This window comes from Anomalospiza imberbis, unplaced genomic scaffold, assembly GCF_031753505.1.
Source record: "Anomalospiza imberbis isolate Cuckoo-Finch-1a 21T00152 unplaced genomic scaffold, ASM3175350v1 scaffold_337, whole genome shotgun sequence".
Taxonomy (NCBI): domain Eukaryota; kingdom Metazoa; phylum Chordata; class Aves; order Passeriformes; family Viduidae; genus Anomalospiza; species Anomalospiza imberbis.
In genome coordinates this window covers 66,339-88,513 of record NW_027099956.1, presented here as the reverse complement: position 1 = coordinate 88,513, position 22,175 = coordinate 66,339, and the positions used below count along the sequence as shown (strand labels likewise).

The window sequence follows — 22,175 nt, the reverse complement described above, 5'->3', positions numbered from 1 at the left end:
GCCCCAGAGCGCGTCTGCCTTTCGAGGGCAATCTCGTCCCCGCTCTTTCTCCTCCCCACCTTGCCTTGCCTCTGCCCTGTGCCCCTGGGGCTGCTCTTGTCCAGGCAGCCTCAGTGGGAGCCAGCACTGGCTGCAGCCCCAGCGGGCCCCCCAGGACAAGGCCCAGCAATGAAGAGGCCAATGAAAGCACTGGGCAGCAGCAGAACCCTCAGCAGAGCTCTTTGGACAACCACGGACCGGCCACAACTCCACTGCAGCCTCACTGGGAACATTCCCTGCCTACATTAGGCTTCCAAAAGAAGCTTTTTGAGGGAATGATGAACAAAACACTCACCGTTTTCTCTTCCAATGCTTCCAAATTCCGGCACAGCATAAAATGAAGACAAGCTCCAAAAGAAGCATGCCTGCCATGATCCCCAGCCAGCAGCCTGTTCCCTGACAGAAACCCCTTCCAATGTCCTTCTGGGAATCTGGAACAGGTGTTGTGGGGCCGGCAGCATCTGTGGGAGCAATGGGAAGCGTGAGCCCGCGCTGTGCTGCACTGCTGAGCTGGCAGCACGGTGGATACGGCCAGGACGTTCCCTGCTTCCCCCAGAGCTGGGGCCTGCAGGCACCTTGCCGCCCCTCGGCACAGGCTGTGCCACCCAGCAAAGCCCAGCCGGCCGGGAGGAGAGCCCGGGGCCAGTGCAGCTGCTTGGGCAGTCGCTGCTTGCAGGGACAGGGGCCAAACCCATCCCTGAGCAGCCCCTGCCAGCCCTGGCCCTCCCTGCCCCGTGACAGCTCCCCCAGCCCCAGGGGACAGAGCCAGGCCCTGTCAGGAGCCAGTGCAGCCCCTGCCCAGTCAGGAGCCAGGGCTGGCTCTGGCCCTGGGCTGGCAGCAGGGCTCCTGCTCGGGGCTGGTCCTGTGCATTGGGTCTCTGGGCACTCAGGACCAGCTGTGGGAGCAGCTGCCGCGGGAGGGGCGTTGGTGCCCAAGTCCCGATTCCCTGGGGCTGGGAACGAGCTCCAGAGGCCTCGAAGCTGAGGCGGCTCAAGCTTTGGCTGCTGCCGGGCCGTGCAAGGGCAGGGCCTGGGGGAAGAGCTGCTGCCACACAGCCCCGCCGAGGGCTGAGCCCGGCTGAGCCCGGCACAGCAATTACCTCCTGTGACTGTTTCTGTGCCTGGCATCACCTTCCTTCCTGCAGCAGGGGCTGCCAATGGGCCACTGTTTCTTTGGGGAAACACCTCCTTCTGTCCTGCCTTTTGGTCTGTCACTAGGGAAACAAAAAAGAACAACTGGATCAGGTGGAACAATCACCCATTTGTTTGCTGATATCTTTAGGGCGTCATGCTTAGCAAAAATGGAAATAAGATTCATAAAACATCTGGGTTTTTAGGGCTGGGCCAGGGCCCCCCCTCCTCCAAACAACTGCCAGTGCCGAGCCGAAGTCGGATGAGATTGCCCAGGGTGAGGGCGCACACGTGCATGGTTCTCTCCTGGCACCTGCAGCCATGGCCTCCTGGCCGAGCTTTGGGCTCTGAGCTGGCAGCTCTCCCAGGGGGAAAGGCCTTGACCTACCCTCACCATCTCCCAAAGGCGCAATCCTGAACGTGGGTTGGGAAGCCAGATCACTTTTAGCAACAGGTTCAGCTGCAAAGAAAGGCAGGACAGAACAGCTCCTGTGACTCTGCTGAAGATTCTCCTTCAGGCCAGAGTGGCAGTGAGTGCCCCTGGGTGATTGGTGCCCTCCAAGGCACTCCCTCAGCTCTGCCTTCCACTCAGCAGCAGGGGCAGGGGGACCACGTGCCAGCAGTGGCCCCACACTGGGATGGAAGGAGCCCCTTGCGGGGCAGCTGGGGGAGAAAGGACTCCCTGGAGCTGCCAGCAGCTCTAAACCCAGCCCCAGCCTGGGCCAGGGCTTGGCAGCAGCAGCAGGAGCAGCTCAGGCTCCCTGGGGCCAGCAAAGGAGCTGCCAAAGGCACAGCCCCGGGCCCCGGCACCTTCCCTCTCTGCCCTTCTCCGTGGCTGCACAGAGCACCCGGAAGGTCACATTGGCATTGCACATGGGTGGAAGATGGAGAGCTAAATGCTCCTTCCTCCCACTGACAGCGATCCTGTGGGATCCCTCAGGGCTCCAGAATGGAGCGGGGGAGGATTTCCAGAACTGATCAACCTTCAGGGGAACTTAAGGGAAATGCCACATGAGTGAGCTCTCGCCACATTGACACTGATTATTCTGTCAGGAAAGGTACATTGAGAACTTGCCTCCAGCCTCTGGTAAAGTCTTCAAACCACCATTCACCAGCATTTCCAACTCGTAATCCCAATCACCATTCACCAGCATTTCCAACTCGTAATCCCAATCACCATTCACCAGCATTTCCAACTCGTAATCCCAATCACCATTCACCAGCATTTCCAACTCGTAATCCCAATCACCATTCACCAGCATTCCCAACTCGTAATCCCAGTCTAGAAGGGAGCACAGATCAGACCCATTTCCATGGTATGCTGGGATCCCCTTCTGCCTTAGGGAACTGGGCACTGCAAGGGGGGCAGGTAAGGCTGTGGGAGCCTGTGGCTCCTGGTCACTCTCCATACTCTTTGCAGGCCCTGTACAACATCCCTGCAGGGGCAGCTGGAGCAGCCCAGGGCCCTGGGGCTCTCTCACTCCCACACAGGAAACCCTCACTAAATGCTTGGGGAAACTGCAGCAGGCAGTGCCACAACTATCCCTCCCAACCTTTGTCCCTCCCTCCTGCTCACCCAACTGATCGCGGAAAACCTCTCCTAGCCCAAGGACACATAGCCAGGCCCTCTCAGGACCCACTGGAGCCTTGCTCTCGCCCTGCCCTTTCCCCACCATGGGCACCCCGTGCAGTCTCCCCCCGGTTTTGGGACGTCTCTCCCACGGAGGGACCCCAGCAGGACTGCTCAGTACCCGAGTGCCCTGAGCATAACAATTCCTCTGGGCTGTGCCGGTCTTGTCTGGGCTGTGCCCGCACTGCCAAGCAGCAGAGAGGGCAGCTCAAGCCTCAGCAGGGCTCAGCAGGCCCAGAGGCACAGCAATTACCTCCTGTGACTGTGCCCATGCCTGGAATTGCCTCCCTTCCTTTAGGAAATGCTGCCTTCCATAACGCCTCTCTGTCCATCCCTTGAGAAAGGAAGAGGCACAGCTGGATCAGATGGAATCATTACACATCGGGAAGGTGGAAACTTCAGGAGGCAATACTTGTCAAAGACATGGATAAGGATCAGGAAAGTCCTGATTGCCCCAAGCCCTTGGGGCTGGCTATAGCCCTTCCTTCTCCAAGCAGCCACCCCACAGGATGTGCCTGGGACCAGGAAATTGCAGGGGAGCTCAGGGAGTGCCTGGCCCATGCTGCAGGTTGGGCTCCCTGGCAGCTGGTGCCAAATGCCTTCCTGCAGAGGCTGGGGAGAAGCTGCAGCCAGGCCAGGCTGGCAAACAGCCCTGCAGGCCGTGAAAGCAGCAGCAGGGCAGCCAGGTCACCATGGATCCCTTCCCGCTGTGCCGGGCACGGCGTGCCCAGATGTGCAGGGAAAGGCCCCGGATGCTGAGTCCCAGGGGAAGGCTGGGGGAAATGCTCTCACCATGCTCTTTTTGCAGCTCCATCACAGTTGGCTTCAGGATGTTGTTTGGCTCACGGAATTTCTTCTTTCCTCTGCCTTTGTTGTTCCCTCTCAGAGGACCTTAACAGAACGTAGTTCCATTTCCCAGGAATGGATCCCACAAAACCAGAGCTCCGCCTGTGGGGTCACCAGGGACACACTACTCACCCTCACCATGGGAGCCGGGTTTGTGTGTAGGAATCAGCAAAGGAACCGGAAAAATCCTCCCTGCAGACACATCTGTAACACAACAGCCACAGAAGCTTCTGTCACCTGGGTCCTGCCAGGTTGTCATCAATTATTCCTTGGGGAGACACTGGGAACATACCGGCAGGAGGCTCCAAGGGCTTCAGAATTTCATTCAGCCAAGCTAATGGAGAAGCCTTCCCATCAACCTCATCTAGAACGGAGCACAGATGAGAACATATTTCAGGGTCTGCTGGGATCCCCTTCTGCCTCTGAGAAATGGGCACTGCACGGCAGTTGGGTAAGGCCGTGGGAGCCAGATGTCAATGGACACGGCCAAAGGTGCCCGGGGGCCTGGGGAGCTCAGGCCTGGCTCCTGGTCACTCTCCACACTCTTTCCCTGCCCTGGCAACATCCCTGGAGGGGCGGCTGGAGCAGCCCAGGGCCCTGAGGGCTCTCTCTCCCCCACAGCTGGAACTCTTGCTAAAGCACTGGGGAAAACTGCAGCAGGCAGTGCCAGAACAATCCCTCTGGCCCTCCCTCCTGCCCTTTCTCACTCCCTTCCTACCTTCTATCTCTCCATCCCTCTTTCCCCTGGGACAAATCCCGCAGCCCAAGGACACATAGCCAGGCCCTCTCAGGACACACCGGAGCCTTGCTCTCCCCTCTGCCCTTTCCCCACTATGGGCACTCCGTGCAGTCTCTCCCAGGTTTAGGGACGTGTCTTCCATGGAGGGACCCCAGCAGGACTTCTCAGTACCCGAGTGCCCTGAGCATAACGATTCCTCTGGGCTGTGCCGGTCTTGTCCGGGCTGTGCCCGCACTGCCAAGCAGCAGAGAGGGCAGCTCAAGCCTCAGCAGGGCTCAGCAGGCCCAGAGGCACAGCAATTACCTCCTGTGACTGTGCCTGGCATCGCCTCCCTTCCTGCAGCAGGGGCTGCCAATGAGCCACTGCTTCCTCCGGGAAACTCAGCCTTCAGCACAGCCTCTCCTTCCATCTCTGGGGAAAGGAAAAGGGACAGCTGGATCAGGTGGGGCTGTTCCCCACTGGGAAGGTGGCATCTTCAGGAGGCAAGGCTTGTCAAAGACATGGTTAAGAATTACGAAATCCCTATAAACTTTTCGGGTAGGCCAGCGGCCTCCACTTTCCAAACAGGTGCCCTTTCTAAACTATCCAGAGACTGGGAAATTGCAGGGGATCTCAGGATATGCATGGCCCATGCTGCAGGTTGGGCTCCCTGTCAGCTGGTGTCAAATGCCTTCCTGCAGAGGCTGGGGAGAAGCTGCAGCCCGGCCAGGATGGCAAACAGCCCTGCAGGCCGTGAAAGCAGCAGCAGGGCAGCCAGGCCTCCATGGATCCCTTCCCGCTGTGCCGGGTACGGCGTGTCCAGATGTGCAGGGAAAGGCCCCGGATGCTGAGTCCCTGGGGAAGGCTGAGGGAAATGCACCCACCTTGTCCTGCCTGCAGCATTTCCTTCAGCATTTGCCTCATGTGCTCAGATGGCTCGTGCGGTTTCTTGTGTCCTGTAGCTTTGTTGTTTCCTGTTGGAGGACCTTAGAGCAACATAGTTCCATGTCCCAGGAATGGATCCCACAAAACCAGTGCTCAGCCTGTGGGGTCACCAGGGACACACTACTCACCCCTGCGACGGGAGCTGGGCTTGCGTGCAGTAACCAGCAAAGGACCTGGGAAAGTCCTCCCTGCAGACACACCTGTAACTCAACAGCCACAGAAGCTCCTGTCACCTCTGCAGATCTGCACCGGCAGCACGGATCCGCAGGAGCGCTGAGGGGATGGCTCCGGGCGAGGGCACACACGTGCATGGTTCTGTCCTGGCACCTGCAGCCATGGCCCCCTGGCCGAGCTTTGGGCTCTGAGCTATCAGCTCTCCCAGGGGGAAAGGCCTTGACCTACCCTCACCATCTCCCAGAGGCTCAGTAATGGCTATGGGTGGGGAAGCTGGACCACCTTCACCAACAGCTTCAGCTGCAAAGAAAGGCAGGACAGAACAGCTCCCGTAGCGCTGTAAGAGATCCTCAGGCTCCACCAAGGCTCAGCCCCGGGGCACAGCCCTGGGCCAGCCCCTCCCCTGTCTGCTCTTCTCCGTGGCTGCACAGAGCACACGGAAGCACACATTGGCATTGCACTCAGGAGGAAGATGGACAGCTAAATGCTCCTTCCTCCCATTGACATCGATCCTGTGGAGTCACTCAGGGCTCAAGAAGGGAGCAGGGCAAGGTTTTCAGAATCCTTCAACCTTGACTTAACCTTAATGAAAATGGCAGATGAGTGAACTCTTTGCCACCTTGACCCTGATTATTCTGTCAGTAAAAAGGGAAATTCAGAACTTGCCTTCAGCATTCTCCATGATCTTTAAAGTGCCATTCACCAGCACTTGCAAATGATTCAATTCGCGATCCAAATCTAGAGGGAAGCAGAGACCAGACCCATTTCCATGGTGTGCTGGGATCCCCCTCTGCCTTTGGGAACTGGGCACTGCAAGGGGGTCAGGTAAGGCTATGTGATCCAGATTTGAATGGACATGGCCAAAGCTGGACAGGGGCTTGGGAATCTCTGGGCTGGCTCCTGGACACTCTCCACCCTCTTTCCCTGCCCCGTGTAACATTTCTGGAGAGGAAAATGGGGCTGCCCAGGGTCCCCGGGGTCTCTCTTCCTCCCACAAAAGAAACCCTCCCTAAAGCCCAGGGGAAAAGCATCCCCCAGCGCTTCCCGGGGAACAGGGAGCGCTGTCCCGGGAAAGGGCAGCCAGGCTGCCGGCTCACCTGCTCCCAGTTCTTGCAGCGGAGCAGCCTGGGCAGCCCTGGCAGGCAGGGCCACAGCCAGGAGGAGCAGGAGGAAGAGGCGCAGAGCAAGGGCCATGGTGCCTTGCCCTCTGCCAGTCCCGCAGCTCTTGCTGCCACCGCTGTCCTCACACAGCTGTCGCAGTGTCAGCACCACTGCTGCCAGCGCCGCTGCTGCCACAGCAGTTGTGCTCAAGGACTGACTGCTCGGTCGTTGTGGTGCTGTGCAACCACGGGGCTCTGGCACCTCTGTGACCTCAGAGCCTGCTGTGACCTCAGCCTGCTGTGACCCCAGAGCCTGCTGTGACCTCATGGCCTTGGCTGTACCCCCAGAGTGTACCCCCATCTATGCCAAATGGACTGGCCTGACTGTAAATCTTTTGCTTGATCCAAGGGCCATGGCCCAGCAAAAACCTTTGTTTTGCCTGCTGGCATTGCAGGCCAGGCTGTGTCCCTGGAAATGTTCTTGATGGCTTCCCTCTTTTCCTGGGCATGCCACTGGAGGAGGTCCAGGCCCAGATGATCCCACTGAAGGAAATGTGCCCTCAGCCCTGCCTGGCTCCTGCCTGCCCTCACCGTGGGCATCCACAGCTGCTCCTGGGCATGGAGCTCAGCCAGGGCTGGTGCTGGCTGGGCTTTGCGGGTGGTACCACCTGGACATATCTATGACAACTCTATTTCTTTATTTGAACATAAAATTTGGTCCAAGCCCTGCCCTGGCAGAGAGGGGCTGCCCACCTTCAGTCGTCTTTGGGCAACAGGACCAGGGGGCTCTGGGGCAGAGGGTCTCATTATGGAGGGATGAGTTTTGGGATGGGCTCAAGACATTAGTGCAGCCGCAGCAGGGCAGATAGGGACAGGAGTGAAGAGCTGGGAACACAGGTCGAGTTCTCTCTGCCAGAGTTTTTAGGCTCCTCATCTGAAGATGCTCAGGGAGCACCTTTGAAGAGAGGAGTGGCTGAAGCCCCCGGCTGCCAGTGGCACACTGGGACCCTCCGCGCAGCAGGGCCCAGAGCTGGCAAGGCTCCCCAGCACGGCTGGAGCTGCTGGCACAGCTTGGCCCAGCTGGACAGCTGCCCCTCAAGGCCCCGGCGAGCAGGGGACGGCTCTGGGCAGGCTCCTTGGCCAGGAACGAGCCCCAGAGTGCGTCTGCATTTTGAGGGCAATCTCGAACCCGCTCTTTCTCCTCCCCACCTTGCCTTGTCTCCGCCCTCTGCCCCTGGGGCTGCTCTTGGCCAGAATTAATAATCTGTGATTGTTCTATCAGGAAAGGGACATGGAGAAGTTGCTCCAGCATGCACCATGGTCTTCACACTGTGACTTGCCAGCACTTTCAGTCAATCCATATCTCGATCCCAGTGTAGACGGAAGCACAGTCCAGAACTGTTTTCATGCTCTGCTGGGTCATGCTCTGCGAGGCCTTTGTCTTGCCCACGGCGTTGCTCGGCAGCCCCATCGGAGCCCGGGGTCGCAGCCATTCACTGCCGGGGCCGGAGCTGGCCCGACAAGGGTGCGGTGGATACCGGAAACCCCGCCCGGCCCCCAAGGATGGGCTCTGGTCGCCCGCCGGTCCCGCAGGCCGGGCCCAAGGCTTTGCAGGAAGCTTCCTGCCAACTTTGCAGCACCTCGACCGGGAGTGTCCCTTTGCTGTGCTGAGAAAACTGAAAAACCCCCTCTAGTTTAACCCCGGTGCACACCTCCTGAGGGATCCCTGCACAGCAGAGCAGAGACTATCAATACTCCTTTGTGCTTCAAGAGGGATTCCTGCGCCCCTCAGAAGAGACCCCAAAAGAGCCCTGTGTGCCTCACGATGAATCCGTGCACTCCTTAGAAGAGACCCCAAAATATCTCAGTGTGCCTCATGAGGGATTCCTGCGCCCCTCAGAAGAGACCCCAAAATATCCCAGTGTGCCTCTTGAGGGATCCGTGCACCCCTCAGGAGAGACCCCAAAAGAGCCATGTGTGCCTCACGAGGAATCCGTGCACACCAATGCAGAAACCCCAAGCCAGCCTTGTGGGCCTCACAAAAGAACCCAGCCTCCTGCCCACCTTCAGAAGGACTCAGCTCCTCTCCAGGCCTTGACGGCAAGCACTAACCCGCCACGTTAATCACGAGGAACTCAAGCCCCGGCCAGCCTTACAGAGGTCTCCCGTCACCTGTATGATCCCAAATCCCCTAAGAACCTCATGAGGAGCCCCTGCCGCGTACACTGCTTACAAAGGACCCAAAGCCCCACATGTCTTACTGCAAAACCCTGCACCCACAACACCCCCCGCCACCTCGTGGGCCCCATGACGGAGCCCGGTCGTCTGCCAGCCTTACAGGGGTCCCCTCATCACCTGCATGCCATGTAGTAGAGTATAGATTACCAATTAAATGCAATTTTATTTTTGATTCTAGAAATGTAAAAATGTTCTAAGTTTTTCTAAATTCTAAAACTACTTTGAAAAATATGGAACTGTGTGGGAAAAGGGACGAAATATTTGGAGAATTTTCTATGAAAAATATTCCTAAAACTTGAAAAATGAAAAATAAACATAGTAGCTGCTGGTCTCGGGAGCCTGATGCCCGGCTGCTGCCTGCCCATCACTGGCTGTGACCAGACAAGCAGCTCTGCCAGTGCTGGTGGTAGCACACAGGGACCAGGGCTGAAGCACAAAGATGTTGCTCAAGCCCTTTCCAGGCAAGAGGGCTGCACCTTCAGTCCTGGAAAGACAACAGAGGCAGCATCCTCGGGGACAGAGGGTCCTGTTCTGGGGGGTGGCAGCATGTCCCCAGCAATAAGTGGGCAATGCAGCTGTGGAAGGGACAATGGACACGGGCACAGAGATGCATGACAGGTCCAGTTCTCCCTGACTGAAGTCTTTGGCCGGTCTTGTGAAGCTGCAGAGGCGCTCCTGTGGAGAGAGGAGCGGGTGAGGCTCCCGGCTGCCAGTGGCACACTGGGACCCTCCTGCACAGCAGGGCCCAGAGCTGGCAAGGCTCCCCAGCACGGCTGGAGCTGCTGGCACAGCTTGGCCCAGCTGGACAGCTGCCCCTCAAGGCCCCGGCGAGCAGGGGACGGCTCTGGGCAGGCTCCCTGGCCAGGAGCGGGCCCCAGAGCGCGTCTGCCTTTCGAGGGCAATCTCGAACCCGCTCTTTCTCCTCCCCACCTTGCCTTGCCTCTGCCCTGTGCCCCTGGGGCTGCTCTTGGCCAGGCAGCCTCAGTGGGAGCCAGCACTGGCTGCAGCCCCAGCGGGCCCCCCAGGACAAGGCCCAGCAATGAAGAGGCCAGTGAAAGCACTGGGCAGCAGCAGAACCCTCAGCAGAGCTCTTTGGACAACCACGGACCGGCCACAACTCCTCTGCAGCCTCACTGGGAACATTCCCTGTCTACATTAGGCTTCCAAAAGAAGCTGTTTGAGGGAATGATGAACAAAACACTCACCGTTTTCTCTTCCAATGCTTCCAAATTCCGGCACAGCATAAAATGAAGACCAGCTCCAAAAGAAGCATGCCTGCCATTAACCCTAGCCAGCAGCCTGTTCCCTGACAGAAACCCGTTCCAATGCCCTTCTGGGAATCTGGAACAGGTGTTGTGGGGCCGGCAGCATCTGTGGGAGCAATGGGGAGCGTGAGCCCGCGCTGTGCTGCACTGCTGAGCTGGCAGCACGGTGGATACGGCCAGGACGTTCTCTGCTTCCCCCAGAGCTGGGGCCTGCAGGCACCTTGCCGCCCCTCGGCACAGGCTGTGCCACCCAGCAAAGCCCGGCCGGCCGGGAGGAGAGCCCGGGGCCAGCGCAGCTGCTTGGGCAGTCGCTGCTTCGAGGGACGCGGGCCAAACCCATCCCTGAGCAGCCCCTGCCAGCCCTGGCCCTCCCTGCCCCGTGACAGCTCCCCCAGCCCCAGGGGACAGAGCCAGGCCCTGTCAGGAGCCAGTGCAGCCCCTGCCCAGTCAGGAGCCAGGGCTGGCTCTGGCCCTGGGCTGGCAGCAGGGCTCCCGCTCGGGGCTGCTCCTGTGCCTTGGGCCTCTGGGCGCTCAGGGCCAGCTGCGGGAGCAGCTGCAGCGGGAGGGGCGTTGGTGCCCGAGTCCCGATTCCCCGGGGTTGGGAACGAGCTCCAGAGGCCTGGAAGCCGAGGCACCTCCAGCTTTGGCTGCTGCCAGGCCGTGCAAGGGCAGGGCCTGGGGGAAGAGCTGCTGCCACACAGCCCCGCCGAGGGCTGAGCCCGGCTGAGCCCAGCACAGCAATTACCTCCTGTGACTGTTTCTGTGCCTGGCATCACCTTCCTTCCTGCAGCAGGGGCTGCCAATGGGCCACTGTTTCTTTGGGGAAACACCTCCTTCTGTCCTGCCTTTTGGTCTGTCACTAGGGAAACAAAAAAGAACAACTGGATCAGGTGGAACAATCACCCATTTGTTTGCTGATATCTTTAGGGCGTCATGCTTAGCAAAAATGGAAATAAGATTCATAAAACATCTGGGTTTTTAGGGCTGGGCCAGGGCCCCCCCTTCTCCAAACAACTGCCAGTGCCGAGCCGAAGTCGGATGAGATTGCCCAGGGTGAGGGCGCACACGTGCATGGTTCTCTCCTGGCACCTGCAGCCATGGCCTCCTGGCCGAGCTTTGGGCTCTGAGCTGGCAGCTCTCCCAGGGGAAAGGCCTTGACCTACCCTCACCATCTCCCAAAGGCGCAATCCTGAACGTGGGTTGGGAAGCCAGATCACTTTTAGCAACAGGTTCAGCTGCAAAGAAAGGCAGGACAGAACAGCTCCTGTGACTCTGCTGAAGATTCTCCTTCAGGCCAGAGTGGCAGTGAGTGCCCCTGGGTGATTGGTGCCCTCCAAGGCACTCCCTCAGCTCTGCCTTCCACTCAGGAGCAGGGGCAGGGGGACTGCGTGCCTGCGGTGGCCCCACACTGGGATGGAAGGAGCCCCTTGCGGGGCAGTTGGGGGAGAAAGGACTCCCTGGAGCTGCCAGCAGCTCTAAACCCAGCCCCAGCCTGGGCCAGGGCTTGGCAGCAGCAGCAGGAGCAGCTCAGGCTCCCTGGGGCCAGCAAATGAGCTGCCAAAGGCACAGCCCCGGGGCACAGCCCTGGGCCCGGCCCCTTCCCTCTCTGCTCTTCTCCATGGCTGCACAGAGTACCCGGAAGCACACACTGGCATTGCACATGGGTGGAAGATGGAGAGCTAAATGCTCCTTCCTCCCACTGACAGCGATCCTGTGGGATCACTGTTGGGCACAAGAGTAGAAATTCAGAGAACAGGATTTCCAGAATCCATCCAACTTCAAAGCATCTTTATGGAAATCACACATGAATATTACTCTGGACAATAATTACTCGGTTAGGAAAGGGTTGCTGATAACTTACCTTCACCAAGCTCCAAGACGCCTGAACCGTGGTTTGCCCGCATTTCTAAAAGATGCGAGTCACGGTCCCAATCTAGAAAGGAGCACGGATGGGAAATGTTCCTTGGTGTGCTGGGATCCCCTTCTATGGGGAAGTGAGCACTGCAAGGGGCTCAGGTAATGCTGTGTGCCCGCACTGCCAAGCAGCAGAGAGGGCAGCTCAAGCCTCAGCAGGGCTCAGCAGGCCCAGAGGCACAGCAATTACCTCCTGTGACTGTGCCTGGCATCGCCTCCCTTCCTGCAGAGGAGGCTGCCAATGAGCCACTGCTTCCTCCGGGAATCTCAACCTTCAGCACAGCCTCTCCTTCCATCTCTGGGGAAAGGAAAAGGGACAGCTGGATCAGGTGGGGCTGTTCCCCACTGGGAAGGTGGCATCTTCAGGAGGCAATGCTTGTCTCTGTCATGCATGAGATTCAGGATAAAGACCAGGTTATTGGGGCTGCTCCAGGGCCCGCCCTCCTCCAAAGAGCTGCCCCTCCAGATGTGTTCAGAGAGCGGGAAATTGCAGGGGATCTCAGGTTGGGCTCCCTGTCAGCTGGTGCAAATGCCTTCCTGCAGAGGCTGAGGAGAAGCTGCAGCCAGGCCAGGCTGGCAAACAGCCCTGCAGGCCGTGAAAGCAGCAGCAGGGCAGCCAGGCTGCCATGGATCCCTTCCCGCTGTGCCGGGCACGGCGTGCCCAGATGTGCAGGGAAAGGCCCCAGCTGCTGAGTCCCAGGGGAAGGCTGAAGGAAATGCACCCACCACGGCGTCTCTCCAGGTCACTCAGCATCTGGTCCATGTGTTTGGATGCCTGCAGGGATTTACTATCTCCTGTGGGTTCGTTCTTCTGTCTCGGAGGACCTTAAGAGAAGTGTTTGCATTTCAGATGAATGGATCTCACAAAACCAGGGCTCAGCCTGTGGGATCAGCAGGGACACACGACTCACCCCTGCGATGGGAGCCAGGCTTCTGTGCAGCAACCAGGAGAGGAGCCTGGAAAGTCTTCCCTGCAGACACACCTGTAACTCAACAGGCACAGAAGCTTCTGTCACCGGCTTCCTGCCAGGTTGTCACTGATTATTCTTTTAGGAACATTGACAACATACCTGCAGGAGGCTTAAGAAGCTGGAAATCTTCCTGCAGCCAAGCTGCTGGAGAAGCCTTCCTAGCATGCTCATCTAGAAGGGAGCACAGAACAGAACCATTTCCTGGTGTGCTGGGATCCCCCTCTGCCTTTGGGAACTGGGACTGCAAGGTGGTCAGGCAAGGCCGTGGCAGCCAGATGTGAAAGGACACGGCCAAAGCTGCACAGGGGCCTGGGGAGCTCTGGGCTGGCTCCTGGCCACTCTCCACACTTTTGGTAGGCCCTGTGCAACATCCCTGGGAGGGCGGCTGGAGCAGCCCAGGGTTCCTCTGTCCCTCCCACAGCAGAAACCCTCCCTAAAGCCCAGGGGAAAAGCATCCCCCAGCGCTTCCCGGGGAACAGGGAGCGCTGTCCCGGGAAAGGGGAACCAGGCTGCTGGCTCACCTGCTCCCCGCGCTTGCAGCAGAGCAGCCTGGGCAGCCCTGGCAGGCAGGGCCACGGCCAGGAGGAGCAGGAGGAAGAGGCGCAGAGCAAGGGCCATGCTGCCTTGCCCTCTGCCAGTCCCGCAGCTCTTGCTGCCACCGCTGTCCTCACACAGCTGTCGCAGTGTCAGCACCACTGCTGCCAGCGCCGCTGCTGCCACAGCAGTTGTGCTCCAGGACTGACTGCTCGGTCGTTGTGGTGCTGTGCAACCACGGGGCTCTGGCACCTCTGTGACCTCAGAGCCTGCTGTGACCTCAGCCTGCCGTGACCCCAGAGCCTGCTGTGACCTCATGGCCAGGCTGGAGTGGTGTGGGCAGTGGGATCTGCCTTCTTTGGCAGGGAGCTCACCCTGCCCAACGGCTCTGTCCAGGGGTTGTGACACATCCCACCCCAGCTGATCTCACAGGATGGGGCATGAAGGGATGGAGAGCAGCCCGGCCAAGAAGGCTGGTGCTAGATGAGAGGCTGGAAATGAGTCAGCCATGTGCATCCAAAGGAGAGTGCCCAGGAGGTTGACGGAGGTGATTCCACCTCTTTGCTCTGGTGAGACTCCACCTGGAGTACTGTGGAAGGTGTTTTATACTGCTGGCCGGGGGTCTGTGTACAAATCACGAACGGGACAGGACTGCTGAGGAACGCGTCTCGAGCTGTTTATTTTCTAGCATCAGCCTCATTACATGGTGACGACAATGGGAGGATGCCAGCAGCTCACATCCCCGGCAGCAGACAAAGAACTTAATGTGACAACTTACTTTAAAAGCTTTTTGACCAATCACACAAAGCAAAAGCATATTGACAATAGATTTATCCAACCTCTATAAGCACACGTACCTTTTGTTAATGCAGTGCTCGCTTCTTTCAAATACAATACCTACTTGTATTGTAAGCCTTAAAACCCAATGCACAGAGCTCCATTATTAAGCTTAGAACTTCCTAATATCTTGCTAGAGATACCTTTCTGTAGCTTAGGGAGTTATTCTAGCCAAGCGGTAACACACAGACCATTGTACTGTTTGTCCTTACTTTTCCACTTCTTCTATACTTTTTCTGCTGACAAATCTTACAGCTACTGCTTAGCTCTAATCGCAGTTCTGCTGTCTCTGAGGCCTGCCTTTTGCAGCTTTCCCAAAACCCTCTAATTTTAAAGATTCCCGCGTTTTACAGCGTCTTCTGTGAGCCAGAGAGAAGTTTGATAAGAGGATCCATGTTTACCCCTGAAAGAATTTTCTACCAAAAGTCGTTGATATAGAAACCAAGAAAGCAAGAAGGATAAATAAGAGAAACCTGCAACTGCCTATTCCAATAAGCACTTGGCTTGCCTCTGGTGACCAATGAGCAAACTTATGTGCTTTGGAAGAATGTAGAAAAAGCATGCATGCTAGAATAAAACCAGGGTTTGAAGCCTTCTGGAAATGGCGTGTGTTGCCTTGTATTTTCTCCGTCTCTACCGTGACAGAGTACTGCATCCAGCTCTGGGTCCCCAGCACAGGAAGGACACGGTTCTGTTGGATCTAGTCCAGAGGAGGGGCAAAATGCTCTGAGGGCTGGAGCCCTTCTGCTTTGGAGACAGGCTGGGAGAGCTGGGGGTGTTCAGCCTGGAAGAGAGAAGACTCCAGGGAGACCTGATTGCTGCCTTTCAGTACCTTAAGGGGGCTTGTAAAAGAGATGGGACAGAATTCTTAGTAGGGCCTTTTGTGACCAGACCTTGGGGGAATGGTTTTAATCTAAAAGACGGTCGATTCAGACTAGACAAAAGAAACCCATTTTTTACACTGTAGCTTTTGAAACCCTGGCACAGGTTGCCCAGAGAGGTGGACACGCATCCCTGCAGTCATTCAAGCTCGTGCTCTGAGCAACCTGACCTAGTCAAAGGTGTCCCTGCTCACTGCAGGGCATTGGACTAGATGGCCTTTAAACGTCCCTTCCAACCCAAGCCACTCTGTGCTCCTGTGCTCCATCAAAGCAGTGCGGGATTAGTGCTGGGGTGACGATGCTGGCACCTGTATTTTGGTAGTTGTGCCATTTAGCAAATGGCCAAGAGAGGATTGGTGGGCTGGGCAGTGAAGTCTGCAAATAACACACAGTGTGCTCAAGGAGAAACAGGAGAGGAACACAGCTTCCAGTGCAGATAAATGCCAGCATTTTGCTGCCCATTCCATGTTAAGAAACAAAGGAATGTCCTGAAGATCCCTTCCTGTGGGTGCACTATTGGCTGTATCAGTACTTGTGTTCTGTAAAACAGGTAAATTGTTACAGCTTCTTGCCCTGTTTATCGCTGGATAAAACCCAAATGCTGCCTTGCTCCCTGTCTACTTTCTTCCAAGTCAAGGCAAATTTTGTTCATTCTTGAGTGGGACATATTCATCTGCTCCCAAGCAAATTCTTCTTGCCATTCACACAATGTGGATTTGCTCGAATCAGACTGTAACTAAGGCCTACCTCTCACTAGAATTCAAGTTGATGCATTGTGAGGCAAAGGGTCGAGTAATTAGTCCTGGTGTCTGGCACTGTAGAGGGTTTTCTGTAATTCAATGAAATTTGAAGACAGCTGTAGTCTACCATACTTCTGGCATCCTAGAAATGAAGAAACAGCCTTTGAAACAGGATTTTATCCTTTCTTCCTCCTCCTCCTCCCAGGAATTTTAATCTCTGAGGTCTTAGCTCTTCAGCTGCCTCACAAACATTGTTTTAATTCAGACTGGCATCCATGCAGTGAGCCACAAATCAGGACAGTGGCTGTGAAGCCTGAAGCAATGCAGGTTTATAGCGCTGAAAATATTAATCTGTTACCCAGGTTAAGCCAAGCACTTCCCAAATAACTCTACCTATCCTCAGGGATGTTTCCAAAAGGATCACTGTGACAGCTGGGAGTGGGGAGAGAGAGTGTCATCAGCATTAAAAATACAGCTTTCTGAGATCTTTATATTCCAATAAAAAGAGAGTCAAATTTGTTCATATATGGAACATTAACTAAGGAGTGAATGACAGATTGTCAAAATAATTGCTTGGGGAAGAAAAAAAACACCATAAATTAAAATCTGTTCATGTGTAGATAATAAGTAAACCATCGGGTCAAGAAAAAAAACAGATGTGCCAAAACTAAAAGCAATAAGGCTGTTCCCTCTGTCTCAATACAAAAAAAAAAAAAAAAGACTGAAAAGAATCCGAGATCCTCAAGGCCATTACTATATACAGGCGCTTCCAGGTATTGGGAAAAAAATGAAGGAAACTGTAGTGTGCAATTCACAGAGGTAACCTGGAATTTATTGGTGAACTTGTTGCAAAATTTCTGAGAGCAGACTGGAAAAGCATAGGGACTGATCAGACCATGTGTGGGCATTTCCAGCAGTGTGGGGGATGTTTCTGGGAGCAGCTGCAGGGAAGAAAAGCAGCACACGATTACTGGGCGTCCTAGGGCGACGCTATGATGCTCGTATCCCCGATGGTGTGTTCTGTTGATGCTGGATATTATATGGTGTGCCTTCCAGACGGGCTCTGACAGCGAAGGCGGGGAGAAGAAGAAGCACGGAGTTTGTTATCAGAGACTGCACTCACTCCTCCACAGTCTGCTGGAACACAGAACTCCACGGTGTTCTCTGGCCACGGACGGGGCAGAACACCGCGCTCCTTTGCTTTTTAGTTGCTTTAGCTAGCTGAGGCAGTCCAAGTTTTCCCTCGACTGGTTTTCTTTCCCTTTCCTTGGATCCGTTCAAACCTGCTCCGGACCGGGACCTGGGGAAGCGCCGAGAGCTTGCACTCTGTGGCCCACGGAGGGCTACTCTGGGCAGCAGCCTTTCCCAGTGCCAGAGGGACTGATAACAGAGCCACCATCCACCAGAGAGATTTTCTGAATCTGTCATCTCTTCAGAGCGACAAATGAGTTTTGTCATCTGGTATTGCTCATTTTTTGGGCTGGGGAGTGCTTTGCCTGTTAAATATACAGGTTTTTTCCACTTCTCTCTGAGGACTTTTTTCCCAAAGTGATTGGGGGGAGGGGCCGTGTGGGCTTGATTTCTGGGGCGGGCCCTTTTGGGGGTTTTCTCCCAAATTTGCCCTAAAGCAGGACACTGGGACAATCTCTTTGCGGGCTGTAGACTTTATGACAGTCTGTCCCCTGGGGCTGGGGGAGCTGTCACGGGGCAGGGAGGGCCAGGGCTGGCAGGGGCTGCTCAGGGGTGGGTTTGCCCCGGGTCCCTCCAAGCAGCGACTGCCCAAGCAGCTGCGCTGGCCCCGGGCTCTCCTCCCGGCCGGCTGGGCTTTGCTGGGTGGCACAGCCTGTGCCGAGGGGCGGCAAGGTGCCTGCAGGCCCCAGCTCTGGGGGAAGCAGAGAACGTCCTGGCCGTATCCACCGTGCTGCCAGCTCAGCAGTGCAGCACAGCGCGGGCTCACGCTCCCCATTGCTCCCACAGATGCTGCCGGCCCCACAACACCTGTTCCAGATTCCCAGAAGGGCATTGGAACGGGTTCCTGTCAGGGAACACGCTGCTGGCTAGGGATCATGGCAGGCATGCTTCTTTTGGAGCTTGTCTTCATTTTATGCTGTGCCGGAATTTGGATGTATTGGAAGAGAAAACGGTGAGTGTTTTGTTCATCATTCCCTCAAACAGCTTCTTTTGAAAGCCTAATGTAGACAGGGAATGTTCCCAGTGAGGCTGCAGTGGAGCTGTGGCCGGTCCGTGGTTGTCCAAAGAGCTCTGCTGAGGGTTCTGCTGCTGCCCAGTGCTTTCATTGGCCTCTTCATTGCTGGGCCTTGTCCTGGGGGGCCCGCTGGGGCTGCAGCCAGTGCTGGCTCCCACTGAGGCTGCCTGGCCAAGAGCAGCCCCAGGGGCACAGGGCAGAGGCAAGGCAAGTTCTCAGCAGTATTTGGGCAACACAGTTCAGGACAGGACAGTGCTTATTTAGTAGCTCATGTAAAGTGTCATGGTAACAGTGATGTTACCGGACAAGCAAGTTTGCTCCAGTTCTGTGTTTAAACAAATCCAACCTGATGAAGGTTTGGCTTTGGCCTTGAGGCTTTGCTCTTTGTGTGAGCACACGAGCTGAGGGATCATCCCTGCACACCCCATCCTGGCAGAACTGAGCTCCTTGATGAATCTGACACGGTTTTACGGCATGGCAGCAAAAGAAGGCAAAAGAAAGGCTAGAATTGGTACCATTCAAACTGCTCTATATTTTGCCATGTGTAATGGTGATGGGAACTACAAGTTTCCTATTCAGGCACAACTTGCTGTCTGAGAGCACTCCGGTCTCAAATCACAGGGGCTTGCAGCTCTGTGTCTGAGATGACTTTAAAAACAAAAACAACCTTTATGTGCAACACCTGTGTATCAAAACTTCACAATACAAATCACAAGCTGATTTCAGCTGTTAAATGGATGGAAAAAAACCTAAAAAGCAAAAAGCAAAAGCAAAACTGTGACCAAATAAAACAGGCAAACACAACAACCACCAGGAAAACAACAAAACCAACACAAACATCCCCACAAATCCAGAAAAAGATAAAAGTCAGGTGAAGGAGGCAGAGATCCAAGAGCAACAAATGGGCAGAGGAACTACAGGAGGGACAGAGAATAAGAAAGGAGAGATAAGAAGTGCCTCTGGCATCAAAGTAGCCAGGGGATCTGAGATAGTGTTCTCACCCTTCTGTTATCTGTATTTTAGATAATTCGTGCTTGTGAGCAATAGATGTATGAAATATGTTATATTGGTAAGAAATATTCCTGTAAGATTTTTAAGCGCCCCAGCCGGGGACGGGAAGGTTGCTTCACAGTATTTCAAAACCACAGCTGGCGGCAGGGAGAAAAGGACCTAAATTGCAAACAAATGGACGTGGCCAGCTCGGAGATGGGTGCTTCCCCAAGGTGGTCCAAGGAACACCCGGGTGAAGAACACACGATAAGTAGCCGAGAGTGAGATAACCAGAACCATCAGAGAGATACATCTGAATACCGAACTCCGGGAACAGGATCATGGGTGATCATCACTCTCCAGAAGGGTTCTGTTCCACTTGCCACAGTGAAGGAACAGCACATGAATAGGTGCAGCCCAGAAAAGAAGAAAGGGACTTTGCCTCAGGCAAGAAAAACCCTATGAAAATCGCTCAGACAGAACAGTCGGGGTGAACATAGGGGACCCTATGCTGCAGTGGTCAGACCTGTGTATTACCCAGCGCCGATCCCTGGCTCGGCACTGTCCTTTTTTGATAGTGGCTTTTCATTGTTATTCTCTAAACTTATATTTGGACCATTTGACAAATTTTCTTTAGTTAATAAATTGGAGCATTCATTTATAACAATCTTGGTGGAGAATGTGGGCATCTGATTTGGGGGTCCAGGGAAACCCTTTTTTTGTCCGTCTGGCCCCCCGGGCAGCTGCCGCTGTAGGTGTCCCGGATAGCGCTGTGCTGATGAGGCACAACCTCCCTGGGTCCCTCGGGCTAACTCCCAGCCGCAAGCAACCTAAGCGAGCACTATTGAGTGATTTCAGCTCTGTGAGTTCAGCTCTTAGTGATTTCAGCTCTGAGCTCACAAAGGTGCCTCGGCAGACGCAGGGATTGAGAGAGGAGAAGCTTGTGTAGAGTTCCGCAGCGGTGTCTATATTATCAGGGTCCTTTGAAGGGTTCCAGCGACAGCTCTTCCCCTGAACTGGGCAGAGATGGGGGTTTATGTAGGCTACTGGGGTGTTGGAAACTGTCCAATGGCCAGGGCCGAGGAGAATACGACCTATAGCCTTACAGAGAGATAACAAGGGTCCGAAGACGGAAGGGGGGCTACTCTGGTCCACTCAACATGACTCTGCATTTCTTGTCTTAGGCGGGTAACCGCCAGGGAGGCCTTGCAGGGCCTCTGACTGCTGCAAGACGGGATTGGGGAGTCCCGTGGAACCAACCAGATTTTGAACTCAGAGCCTGAGTCACTATCAAAAAAGGGGGATAAAATGGGCCCAGAGCTCTCAGGAACTTGGAGCAGAATCTCTGAGGCCGCGGTTAATTTTTTCACTCATAAAAATCCACGTGCACGAAGAATCCACACGGAAAAAAGGACCGTAAGTATTGCGTGGTTGAGTGAGGGGTGATCGAGCGTGTGTGTGAGACGTGACACTGTCAAGGGACGAGTGCGGACCCAAGATCGCAGTTTCACTATCCTGCGAGAAAAGTGGTCGGTCGCGGGGGAAGCGGACGGAACCGGGAAAACTCATTTCACACATAAAGCCTGCAACTCGGGGAGTTCAGGGGGTTCGATCACGGGCGGACCGGGGAGGGAGGGTGCGTTCTCGGGTGTTCGAGAAGTGGTAAACCTCTTCGGTCCAGGACTTTGGAAGTACAGAAAGGAAAAGGTAAGAGAGCTCATTATCAGCCAAAAATCCACAGATCGGTTCGCTGCAAGGCTAGTAGGGTGGTAAAATTGAACAAAAAACAGGCATAAGTACAGTGCCGGTTAAAATATTTTTTGATTCCTTCTAGAACTCAGCAAAGAGTTACAGTAAGGAGATGTTAGCAAAATTGCTTGTTGTATAAGTTTGTGGGTTTTTTTGTGGTTTTTGGTTTGTTTTGTTTTTTTCCCCCTTTTTACCATGTCCTAAACTCCTGGTCTCAGGGTATTAAATTGCTTTCTGCTGAATGGGATAGTTGGCTTGATAAAACCAAGATCTGTTAAGACCTGGGTCTGGTAGCTGCAGTTAATCTAGTGCAGGCGATAAGAATGAAACTGCACTTTGGCATCTGAGTTTGTATATAACCCTCTGAAATGATGTGCTATGAGCAAATGTGTAGAAGAGCTGGCAGGGCCTTAACAAACTTGCCTCTGTTCTGTCAGAGTTAATTGGGTATTAGCTTCTCATAGGATGAACACTAGCTGTGTGTTACTGAGAAATGCACTCCTTGTCTCAATCTGCCACTCTCCCTCCAGGGAAAAGGTGCCGGCATCCAGGCTTTGTCCCCAGACTACTGGTAGAACTTAAATGGACCTTTTAGGTGCCAGATGCTATACCTGTGTTGCAAACACCTGGCTCAACAGCTTCATCCTAAAATGATGACCTAGTAGGAAACAGCTGGATTTGTTTGGTGTGGTGCTCTTGGGGTTGGTTCTTGGAGCTGCTCTGGGCAGGGCCAAGAGTTGGCTTTTATAGATTCCCGTGTGTCCTTTCCAACTCAGTGTACTCTGTTGTTCACCTGCAGCAGGTTTTGCCACTCACCTCTGACAGTATTCAGTGACGTTCAGGAGCTCCTATGCATAGTATTTGTTCTAGAACAGGAGTTTTGTTATCTGTTTCTGGCATGTTTTCTGCAGGTGCCGGATTTGCTCTGGTTGACAGTTGCACAGTTGACTGCACTGTGTTAGAAACTGCTGCCTTCCGGCACTCTGAGACAAAGGGCCTTCCCAATTTTCCTGTCAGTTCCTGTGCGGCCTCATTCAAATGTCAGCACACTGTTAACTGCTGCAGGGATTAAACTGTGTTTTGGCATTTCTCTGAACTTAAGATCAGTGACCCTGGTGTTTGAGGGGTCTTTTTTTATCTGACTTTGCAAAAATAATTTGTTTTTCAGTGGTTTTGGGGTTTTTTTGGAAATGTGCTTTTCCTTTTTACAGCATCATTCCTGTGAGGGTGAGGGGCTGCCAAATTATCAGCTCTTCAGGTGTTTCTT

The 22,175-nt window shown here is 54.9% G+C and overlaps 1 protein-coding gene and 1 long non-coding RNA gene across 6 annotated transcripts in view; both read right to left on the bottom strand.

Annotated features, from left to right (window-relative positions):
* Positions 1-3,330: 3,330 nt before the first annotated feature.
* LOC137466619 (uncharacterized) overlaps positions 3,331-22,175 on the bottom strand; it is a 35,938-nt gene continuing 17,093 nt past the window's right edge. For 2 of the 5 annotated variants that reach the window (XM_068178294.1, XM_068178298.1), the window contains exons 2-7: positions 13,071-13,142; positions 12,912-12,983; positions 5,249-5,350; positions 4,689-4,796; positions 3,939-4,010; positions 3,331-3,850 (exon numbers count right to left, since the gene is read on the bottom strand). In XM_068178294.1, the coding sequence (XP_068034395.1) occupies positions 3,771-3,850; positions 3,939-4,010; positions 4,689-4,796; positions 5,249-5,350; positions 12,912-12,983; positions 13,071-13,142 (506 nt within the window). In that variant the 3' untranslated portion in view covers positions 3,331-3,770. Of the gene's footprint in view, positions 3,851-3,938; positions 4,011-4,688; positions 4,797-5,248; positions 5,351-12,152; positions 12,299-12,726; positions 12,826-12,911; positions 12,984-13,070; positions 13,143-13,492; positions 13,804-22,175 lie in introns of those variants that run through there. The other 3 variants (XM_068178297.1, XM_068178295.1, XM_068178296.1) reach the window with 3 other exon arrangements.
* LOC137466621 (uncharacterized) lies at positions 10,072-11,911 on the bottom strand. Its single transcript, XR_010995246.1, has 3 exons — positions 11,250-11,911; positions 10,832-10,945; positions 10,072-10,192 (listed from the first exon to the last, which is right to left on the bottom strand). It is a non-coding gene; the product is annotated as an uncharacterized lncRNA (long non-coding RNA).